This window comes from Crotalus tigris, unplaced genomic scaffold (assembly GCF_016545835.1).
Source record: "Crotalus tigris isolate CLP2741 ecotype Arizona unplaced genomic scaffold, ASM1654583v1 scf7180000018362.2422785, whole genome shotgun sequence".
In the NCBI taxonomy this organism is placed as follows: domain Eukaryota; kingdom Metazoa; phylum Chordata; class Lepidosauria; order Squamata; family Viperidae; genus Crotalus; species Crotalus tigris.
In genome coordinates this window covers 408,302-419,638 of record NW_024096964.1, presented here as the reverse complement: position 1 = coordinate 419,638, position 11,337 = coordinate 408,302, and the positions used below count along the sequence as shown (strand labels likewise).

General features: G+C 41.3%; 1 protein-coding gene across 1 annotated transcript in view; it reads right to left on the bottom strand.

Moving 5' to 3' along the window:
• Positions 1–1,928: 1,928 nt before the first annotated feature.
• The window catches only part of HPSE (heparanase), a 32,475-nt gene continuing 23,066 nt past the window's right edge, over positions 1,929–11,337 (bottom strand). The window contains exons 7-12 of the mRNA XM_039350840.1: positions 10,628–10,721; positions 9,594–9,700; positions 8,395–8,509; positions 6,055–6,173; positions 4,455–4,601; positions 1,929–3,230 (exon numbers count right to left, since the gene is read on the bottom strand). Of these exons, the coding sequence (XP_039206774.1) occupies positions 3,071–3,230; positions 4,455–4,601; positions 6,055–6,173; positions 8,395–8,509; positions 9,594–9,700; positions 10,628–10,721 (742 nt within the window). The 3' untranslated portion in view covers positions 1,929–3,070. The remainder of the gene's footprint in view (positions 3,231–4,454; positions 4,602–6,054; positions 6,174–8,394; positions 8,510–9,593; positions 9,701–10,627; positions 10,722–11,337) is intronic.

Genomic DNA, 11,337 nt, shown 5'->3' with positions numbered 1-11,337 from the left:
TTCCAGGTTGCTTCACTCCTTGATTAGTGTCCATCCCTTGTTTCTTGTCTTGCCTTCTGGTGCTTTGGAAAATAAGTTGACCCCCTCCTCTTTGTGGCAACCTCTCAAATACTAAAATACTGCTATCATGTTACCCCTAGTCCTTCTTTTCTCTAAACTGGCGAGATAACCAATTCCTGCAACTCTCTCTATATTTTTGTCTCCATTGCCTTACTCATCTTAATTTCTCTTCTTCGCGCTTCCCCCCCCCCAAGTCTCAATATATGTTTTTGTAATGGGGTGAGCAAAACTGGATGCAGTATTCCAGTTGTGGTCTTATTAAGGATTTATAAAGTGGTACTAATACATCACGTGATTTTGATTCTATGCCTTTTTTATAGAACCAAGGATTTAAGATGGGTGGATGGCTGGGGGACTCTGGGAGTTGAAGTATGCTCATCTTAAAGGTGCCGGGGTTGAGAAACATTGCACTAAGCTTCTGCAAAATCCCTTTGCTTTAGGACCGTGATGGTGAACCTATGGCACGCGTGCCAGAGGCGGCACTCGGAGCCCTCTCTGTGGGCACGCGCACCATTGCCTCAGTCCTAGGCCTTCAGCTGGGTTTTATAAAAACTTTTTGCTTTAGGCCTCCGCCATGTACAAAAAAAAAGGTTCAGTCAATTTCAACTTCTCAAGGGAAAAAAAGATCTTGCAAAGTTGGAATTGATTGAACTTTTTAGTCCCACCCAGTCTGCTGTTACCACTGCAGCCACACCCAGCCAATGGGCCACACCCAGCCAATGGGCCACACCCACCTGGCAACCAACAATACATAAGTGGGTTTTGGGTTGCAGTTTGGGCACTTGGTCTCTAAAAGGTTCGCCATCACTGCTTTAAGATGCTGGTCAAGTTATGTATTTATTTTGGTTTTTTATTTTAATGATATTGAGTCTTCTATAGCAATAATAAAGTAAAATATAAAAAACCCTTACTATGACAATTTCTTGTGATTATTTCTTATGAATTAGTTATGAAACCAATGGTGAAGTCTTAAATGTTTAAACATATTGCCGTCCCCTTTCTGTTAAGTTTCATAGTGAATTAGTGCTAAGAAAATTGTTCTTAAGCCTAATTCACCATAGGCTGTTCAGCTTCCTAGCTTTGCCCGACACAAGTCTTGCTCTGTAAATAATGTGAGGTGGTTCAGCTGTGAATGATAAAACAGATGAAGTTTGATATCAAAATTGAATACCGTATATGCCGGCGTATTAAGCAATCCGGCGTATAAGACGACCCCCGTCTTTGTCGCCAAGCTGCATTCCTAGAACGTCGTCTTATACGCCGGAAACTACCAGTATTTCTGGTGTATAAGATGACCCCTGTCTTTGGTGCCGAGTTTAGCGCTTCCGGAAGTCGTCTTATACGCCGGCATATACGGTACATGATTTTATATATTTAACTTTGTGGGGAGAGGAAGGCTGCATCATGACAAGGGGTGAGATTCGCACCACTTCGGCAGAACTGGTAGCTAATTTTTTTGTTGCCCAAGTCCAGAATGGACTTCCAGAAGCGGCATCCACACAGAGAACCGGTTGTTCATATACTGTATTTGAATTCCACCACTGATCATGACGATATGCTGTTCAGGAATGTTTAAAGAGGCATCTTTGGGCCAATGTTCAAAGGATATGTACAGTAGGTATTCTTGGAATATGGTCCAGATAATGCTTACTATCAAAGAGCAAAATGTCATTTTGGCAACACATGGAAACCAGTGTTATTTCTCAAATAAAAATAAAGGATATTTTATATTTCTACCAGATGTTGTTCATTGAGGAGCTTAATAAAAGTTTTTTGTTGTTGTTGTTGTTGTTGTTCCTGCGGTGTTGTCTTCTTCCCCCATCTACTTTTAAGCTTTGTTTCTTTGCTCAGCAAACAACTAAGAAATGCACATGTATCAATATAAAAATTTATTGCAAAATGTACAAATAATCCAGATCAAATAATAGCACACATCAAATGAAAATAAATATATTTTTATACAAACGTCTAGAAACACTTGAGAGGGCCAGATCAGCCCTCTAGTCTATCGTCCTCAGCACGGTGTCCCCCAATAAGCCAGAAGTGTCTAGAGTTGTAAAAAACATGCATTTTCTCAGCATTACACAGAGAAGCCAGAGACTGAATCCAGAACCGTTGGAGTACAAGACCCCATGTTCTGATCAACAAGGCAATATCTGGTTTGCACAGCTAGCATGGTAACAAATGAAATGTACCATACTTCAAGGTCTTTGTATTCAAAATAAATGAAAAGCACCCATGGCTGAAAGAATTCACCCTGAGAAATTACTCTTCTTGGTTTCCTTGCCTTTAATCCAAGGACCTGAGATTAGAATCTGATTGTCACATTCGAAAACAGCTTGATCACAGATATATATGCTTTCTGGTAGTCTTCAGTGGATTTTCTTAAACATTGACTGGCCTGTTCTATTATTCATTCCCAGCAGTTCTATAATCTACACCTTTGCCATCCATTTTCCTTGTTTGATACCAGAGTCTTCGTTCCTCAGGTAGCATCCGAGGAAATAAAGTGCTTTGTACCCCTTTTTAGAATTCAAAGAAAGGCTTGAAATGGCAGTAGAGCATGAAGCAAGCGATATGCCCTTTATTCCTTCTAGTTTTCTGCCACTAAAATACCTGGAGAGAGACTGTGACAAACTTTATTTTACCTGGAATAAAGATGAGGGCAAATACAAACCAAGCTAATTTATCATTTGCAAATTAGAAGACTTGCAGGAGTTTTCCAAATGTGGTGATGCAGTCCCTTGACTTTAAAAAAAAAAGAAAAAAGCAGGGGAAATTGCCCACAAGAAAATATAGACTTTTCATTTTTACAAAACGTTTATGAATTTTTGAATGGATTTTTTTTTTAAATTAAAAAGTTTTACTAACTTGTACAGAGGGGAAAAATGAACATGTGTTTGGGGGGGAAATACAAATGTTATTAAAACATTTCATCTTTCTCTGGGCTGAAGTAGTCAATCTCAATAAAACCTTTGTCTTCCAGGTTTACAAAATGTGTATTAACTTACTAAATGCAAGCCAATACTTTGGCATTTCTTATTACATAAAATCCATATGAGAAAGCTGGGAGGTCAAGGCTGTGCCCAGGAATAAGAGGATTTTCTTGCAAAATTGGTAGCGTTTCATCATTGGGCATTTTGAGGAGAAAGCCGTTCAACTGAACAGACCTGCAAGAGGAAAGAGTTGTATTATAAATTCACATTTAAACTCCCCAAAAAACTGTAAACAGTGAAAGCCATTTTGGTTAGTCTTCTATCTAGGCCAGTCTTTCTCAGACTTGGCAACTTTAAGATGTGTGGACTTCAACTCCCAGAATTCCCTAACCAGCGTGCTGGTAAATTGGTCTGGGACTTTCAGTCACAAAATCTACAATTCCACTGTGTTTGTGACAAGAGATCTGTAGGACTGGGAAAGAAATAGAAGCATGTCTAAATTCCATTTGCTACTAGTAAGGTGATATTTCAATATCTTGTTTGAAAAAAGGATGGTTCACCTTCAGTTTCTCATTGTGAGGAAAATGAGATTCACGCTGTTCACAGACAGCCTGTCTTAATAATAAGTGTTATCATTTGGGTTTATTCAGTATCCAATATTCTAATCTTCTTGACACTGAACCTAATTAATAAAGTTTGTTGTGAATCCTTCTTTCTGAATTATTTTCTGCAATTAGGGGATTGTCATTAACATAAAAAGAAAAAAAAACGCAGCTAAATTTAAGATGAACAATGCCAAAAGGAAAAAATAGGAAAAAAATCTTTACTGATTGCTTAATGAAACAAAGCTAGCTCATTTTAAATTGTTTAGGGAATAAACTAATCTTTCTTTCAGAAAAACACTGTAAGATAGTCCTTGAGTTACGACAAGAATTAAGCCCAAAATTTCCAGTATGTTTTGCCTCATTTTTAAAACCTTTTTGCTACAGTCATTAAGTAAATTATACAGTCATTAAGTGAATCTGGGCTTCTCCCATTGAATTTGCTTGTCAGATGTCAGCTGGGAAGGTTACAAATGGTGATTACATGTTCCCAGGATATTGTAACTGTCATAAATACATATCCATTGCCAAGGGTCTGAATTTTGATCACGTGATCATTGGTCGTAAGTGTGAAAAACAGTCATAAGTCACTTTTTTCTGTGCTGTTGGAACTTCAAATCCTCACTAAATGAATGGTTATAAGTCGAGGACTACCTGTATATACAACTTGCTAGGAATAAATCCCTTTGTATTTCTTAGACTTATATATAGAACTGCAGTGTTACTTATTTTCAAATCTTGATACACATAGACTTCATGGAGGATTGTAAACTTTTTAAGATTTTTTTTAACCCAATGTATTTCCCCCCCCCCCCCAACCGCTGTTTAGAATGAGGTGGCAAGATGAACTACTCACCGGGAAAGTAAATCGTCTTCTCTGTAAGGTAGCAAAAGATACTCATCTATTTGCTTCTTAGAAAAGTAACTTGGTACGTAAAGGCGCTTGGGGCTGTTGTAGAGATTTAAGGCAAATAAAGTGATGTCACCTTCTCTGTACTTCGGGCTGGAATGACAAAACCAAGAGGTTGTTAATAGTGGTCATAGGGTGAAAGCAGATTGCAATATAGCAGTGTTTCTCTACCTTAGCAATCTTTTAAGATGTTTGGACTACAATTCCGAAAATTCCCCCAGCCAGTATGCATGCTGCAGAATTCCCAGAAGCATTCTGGGAATTGAAGTCTACACATCTTAACTTTGCTAAAGCTGAGTTACATTCCTGCACTACAGGAATGCTGGATTTATGCTGTGTCTCAAGGGAAGCTAAGTCATTGATGGGTTGAATGGGGATTTTTCCAAAGAGTCTGTATTTAGCCCAGGAACTGGATATTCCCTTAGTATACCCATAGTAAAATTGGTGTCGTTCCCAGTGACTTCCAGGGAATTCTGCGCAGCAAAGTAAGCAACCAGAATTTGAAATGTAAACAAGAAAGGGCATAATTTGGCATTCATTCATTGGAACCTGGCAGGCATAGTGTGAAACACCCAGCCTGATCTTTTCTTACGTTAGTACTTTTTGCTGGGATACAATCAATCAATAAATCTCCTATATTGGGGATGGGTGTTCTTTTGGTGGTGGTGGGCACACTACTTGGGGGAAGAGATAAGGGTGCAGGATGGGCAGAATGAAGATGCAAAGTGGGTAGGGTTGGCTAGGATTTTCTGAGTTATGCAACAATTGTCACACTTTCAGCTTTTAATGTTTCAGGACATCGCATCCCTGACTTTCAGCAATGACACCCATGAAATTCAATGGTATACTCAGAAGGGGGTTCCCTGCCTGGAAAAGCAATCTTCCACCCCAACCCCACGCCCCTAAACGAAAGACCACAGGTGGACTGAGTGAAAACGTGACACTGGGAAGCAACAGGGTTGGGAACTGGCCAATCTCTGCCCAGTGAGCAGAACTACTCAACCTTCATTCACCCGGAACTGAAGAGGAAAACAATGTGAAGTCTGCTTTGTGTACCCACACAAAACAATTGGTGTTTCATCACTGGCCATGTCTTTGTGCAGAACAGAACAAAATGGTTAGGCCTCTGATAAGCATCTGCGCAGTCAGAGCTTTCCTTTTCGTTCTTCAGTGGGGCACTTTCATTCTGGATCCCCTTTACCCTCTTCTGATTTGTGCATATTTCAGGGCCTCGGTGTATTGTCCTCAGTGGGAACAGCAGGCTAGGCCAGGGATAGGCAACCTTAGCTCTTTTATGACTCGTGGATTTCAACTCCCAGAATTCCTGAGCCAGCATGGCTCATCTTGGAAACCTCTCCTTTTCCCCTCAGCATGGCTGGCTCAGGAATTCTGGGAGTTGAAGTCCATGAGTCATAAAAGAGCCAAGGTTGCCTACCCCTGGGCTAGGCCATAGACTGGGGCTGCTATCTCTGAACATATCCACCTGGGGTAAAACCGCAGTCCCGGGTCACTTCAACACAGATTAGCTGCCGCACTGAATGCTTACTGTTGCGTATTTGTGCAGTGAAGATACACACGAAGTTTCTTTGGATCTAATCCTGTTATGGCAACATGCAGAACTGTGGGGCCTACCAGTTTCTTGTACAACAGGGATAGCCAATAGTCCTGTAAGGTGTTTAAAGAAAAAGCAGTGTTGAATCATGACCTCTCGTAAAAGAACATGTTAAAGAAAGGTGAGACCTTATTTGATGAGCTAATGTCTTAAAAGAGTAACCTAAGAGCTATTGAAGATACAAAGGAATAAAGGAGGATAGTTCAGAGACCAGATTCATTATCTCACATCCAACTCCACATAAAGAGGATCGCCATGTGTACGAGAGAGTTCCTGCTATTCACAGAAGCTCTCCAGAAGATGTCCACAACATAGTACATTGTCCCGGCTTTTAGCTGATCAGACAATTTCTGGCAAGAAAAGTCTTTAACCCTGGAAAAATCACACCAACCTTGTAAATCAGGGGTCCTCAACCGTGGCAACTTTAAGACCTGTGGACCTCAACTCCCAGAATTCCCCAGCCAGCCATGGTGGCTGGGGAATTCTGGGAGTTGAAGTCCACAGGTCTTAAAGTTGCCAAGGTTGAGGACCCCTGCTGTAAATCCTCAACCATTGAAAAGGAAAATGTTATTCTGTTTTTCTACTAGTTGGGAGAATGTCATAAATACTTACTAGCTAGTGCCTTTCACACCACAAGTCAGTACGTTTTTTTCCCCAGTCCTGTCTTTCCACACAATCATATGAGATTTAGTAGTAACTGTTATAAATATTCACTTTGTTTCAGGATTGTCTATGCAAATCTTCCTCAACTTCAGGCTTTCTAGATTTGCATTCTGGATGGAACTTCATCCATCCAAGCCTGGAATTCTGGAATTCCACATTGGGGAATGCTACAACAGTTCACTATGGTTTCAGGAAAGAATCTCTCCAAACCCTAACTGAAGATGTTTGGATTGAATCTAGACTTGCCTGTAACGCAGGTGATTTACTGTTGAGTTAGTAGATCTCCCTGGTATGTCAACTTTTCTGCAGAAAAAAATTTCCCACTCATCCCAGCCCTCACTTTCTGCCTTCTCCATCTCGTTGCATTTGTTTAGCACTAAGTAGTCTGACTTTTGCAAATATACCAAGGGGGTTTCTACAATATAATAGACTAAAATGTGTAGTACTGCTGTTTTAAGAGCATGGATCAATGTATTGTATAAATTGAGCTATCTAGACCAGGGGTGTCAAACTCAATTTCATTGAGGGCCTCATCAGCATTGTGGTTGCCCTCAGGGGGGCGGGGGTGTGTGGCCAGGGTGGGTGCAGCCTACTGGGTGGGCGTGGATGGAGTGGGTGTGGCCTACTGGGTGGGCATGGCCAGCTCTACATCGTTCGCGTCAAGGGTGCCTGTGGGGGCCTGGGCAGGAGTGGGACAGATCTGAGGGTAACTGGCAGAAGGGGGTGGGACCGGGGCAAGCGCCAAGGCATGGTCCATTTCTTCATTCCTCACAAAGAGTGACACCTCCCCAGCATGCACACAGGGGGCAGGGCCAACACAGCAGGGGCTGGTTCCGCGCTGTTTCCAGACAGCCTTGTGGAGCTAAGACTGAATGCGTTTCAGCATAGATGGCCACCACAAAATTGTACATTGGCTCCTAGCCAGCCTGCGCCAGGGCCAAGGCAGCGGGGGCCGTTCCCTCACTGTTTCCAGGATGGCTTCACGGGCCACATGAAACCAGTTCGCGGGCCACATCCGGCCCCCAGGCTTTGTGTTTGACATGTCTGATCTAGACTGTTTCAGCTATAGCAATAGCACTTAGACTTATATACCACTTCACAGTGGTTTACAGCCCTCTCTAAGTGGTTTACAGAGTCAGCATATTGCCCCCAACAATCTGAGTCCTCATTTTACCAACCTCGAAAGGATGGAAGGCTGAGTCAACCCTGAGTCAGTGAGAATCAAACTGCCAACTGCTGGCAGTCAGCAGAAGTATTCTGCAGTACTACATTCTAACCACTGCGCCACCACTATATCTAAATTGATTCTGTTAATCATGGATCACTACTTCTTTATTAGATGAGGCCTGTTTCTGCAGTCATTCCTTTGAAACAGGAGCATTGTGCTATGAAGAGATTCAAGTGGTATTTGGTTAAGCCAGCAAGTGCAACTTAAATTTGAATCCATCTGAAGGGAGCAGAAATGGCTTCATGGCTGAATGCACACATTGCATATAAAGATCCCAAGGTCAAAGGGCGTGAATTGAAAGACTGAATATCTAAAAAAGAAAGAATACGGGACTATTTTGACAGTCTACTAATGTCCAACTACTCATGCAGTTGTGTACATACTGGCAAAGGTTCAAAGTTGGCATCCACCAGTTGGTAGTTTCCTGCTCCATACAAAACCTGTCTCATCACTAAATCAACGCCCAGTTGGGCTGACAGTCCAAGCTTGTCCAGCCACCTGCCAAGATAATAATAATAAGGAATCAAAGGTAGTATCAATAGGTGCCCCTGATGCAATCCCAAAACAACTGAAGCACTACCTGAACACCATTGGCATTGACAAACCCACCATCAGTCAAGAGCAAAAGGCAGCTTTACTTGGAATAGCTTAAATCTTGCGATAAAACCTCATAAAACCTCAACATCTACTCCAGGTCCTTGGGAAGGACTCGATAGATGGATAAAATATGCCAAGTCCAGTCTAAACATCTGGCTGACGGTGTGATGACCCACAACAACAACAACAGAGTGAACCTTTCATTCAAACAATTTTAACAGATAAAGCGATATGGGACTGTACTAGCTACAGCAGGGAGACGTTTTAGAGAAATAGCTTCCAACTGATCATATTGTAATGGTATCTGAGAGATATAAGTAATGTGTGGGCTGCAAAACTCTGAACAATCAATGGATGGCAGCAAACAGAGGCAGAAAGTTTTATTCCCTGCCCTTTAGTGGTTATGCATTTTTTCCAGCCCAGATCTAGTAGCTGTTGAGAGAAGCAGAACAACATGGCAACTCTGCATTCTTCAAGGAGTTGACTCTTAATTCGACCTTTATTGTGTCTGCGGAGTGATCAGCAACCCCATCCTTCCTAACTGTATGGAGTTTCACAGAACTCTTTAAATATATGGCAATGAGAAGCAATGTCCTGTGTAACCTGAAAGACTGTGTGTGTGTAATTGTACACCAAGACATCAGATTAATATAAATAGGCTGTTTATTTGAGGGGGGGGGACATTTTACAGATGTAGAAAAATGCCCTCTTTATACCTGACCTTGGACTAGAAGACCTCCAAGGTTCCTTCCAGCTCTATTCTATTCTACTCTACTTGATCACATGTCATCATAGTAAGAATACATGTCCTCTATATTTCTGAAGACTACCAGATGATTAGATGTTGATGTTCCTCAGAGATCATAACAACATTTTTCTGTCTGGTCAATGAAGACTTGCTACTATATTGGCCAACAATATATCTGGGTGAGATTCTGTTATACTACAAGAGTTGGTTTTTTTAAGCCAGCAATGTAATACTTACATAAAACCAGCAATATACGCATTAGACAAATTAGGCGTTCCACCTCCAAAAGCGGAACTTGTTTCTCCCAGCCACACACTCTTGTCTGGTACTGCGCTATTCACAATCTAAAGGATATTTTGAAAAAAAAATATGTACGGATGTAGAAAAGAATGAATGAACTAAGTTTTTTGGTTTTTTATTAGACAAAGCAGGTGGAGTACCCAGAATTTATTGATACCCCTACAATCACTTCATATACTGTGAACTGGTTGCATCTATGCACTCATGCATCATGTATGTATTGTGCAGGTCTCTTAAGACGTTGTAGTCTTTCTCAACTTTTTACTTTCTAGAACAGGGGTAGTCAACTTTGGCTCTTTTATGACTCATGGACTTCAACTCCCAGAATTCCTGACCCAGCAAGGCTCAGGACTTCTGGGAATTGAAGTCCACGAGTCATAAAAGAGCCAAGGTTGACTACCCCTGTTCTAGAACTACAGGAGTTACAACTTCAAGAATTCTTAGACAGTTCTGCTGTTGGAAGTTGCAGCCTCAGTACAGGTAGTCCTCGACCTACGGCTACAAATGAGCCCAAAATTTCTGTGGCTAAGCAAGACAATTGTTAAGTGAATTTTGCCCTATTTTGTAACCTTTCTTGTTATTAAGTGAATCATTGCAGTTGTTAAATTAGTAACATGGTTGTTGAGTAAACATGGCTTCCCTATGACTTTTGTGATCACGTGATCTTGGGAAACTGCAACCATCATAAAAACATGCCAGTAGGTAAGCATCTGAATTTTGATCACCTGACCATGGGGATGCTGCAAAGGTCATAAGTATGAAAAATGGTCATAAGTCACTTTTTTCAGTGGCATTGTAACTGAATGGTCACTAAACAAATAGTTTTAAGTGGAGGACTCCTATGTATCCAGAGGGCATCAGGATAAACAGTACTTCCTGGTCTATTCCCCCATAAAATGTTTGTCTGACTGGAATATATTCTACACATCACTTTACAATCTGCTCCCAACACTTGTGTAGATCCTGTTTACCTCAAGCACTTCCTCTGCATTGGTCTTGAAGCTATCCAGTATATCTGGATTCAGGAAATCCTGTCTCGTGGCAATTCGTCCATTAATATAGTAACTGAAACAAATCAAGAACTAGTATCCACATCTTAATTTATACTCAAGTATACTATCTCCAGGAGACATACAGATACATCTAGTGTAGGCTAGAGATTTGAGAAAGCAATGAAATGTAACAATCTCAAAGTAGATTTCCCAAAATCTCCGTTCTTCTAGATTGGGGGTGTCAAACTCGCAAGTCACATGATGTGTTACAACATATCACAACTTTTTTTCCGTTGCTGGCAATGGGGTGGGCGGGGTTTCAGCATGATGCCTCCGGCCCATGGGCCGGCAGTTTGACACCCCTGTTCTAGATGTTCGGGAGTACAATTTTCACAATCCCACCCAGCATAGCACTAGCACTAGCACTTAGACTTATATACTGCTCCAGAGTGCTTTACAGCACTCTAAATCAGTGTTTCTCAACCTTGACAATTTTAAGGCATGTGGACTTCAACTCCCAGAATTCCATAGCCAGCATTGCTGACTGTGGAATTCTGGGAGTTGAAGTCCACATGCCTTAAAATTGTCAAGGTTGAGAAACACTGCTCTAAATGTTTTACAGAGTCAGCATATTGGCCCCAACAAACTGGGTCCTCATTTTACCAACCTCGGAAGGACGGAAAGGCTGA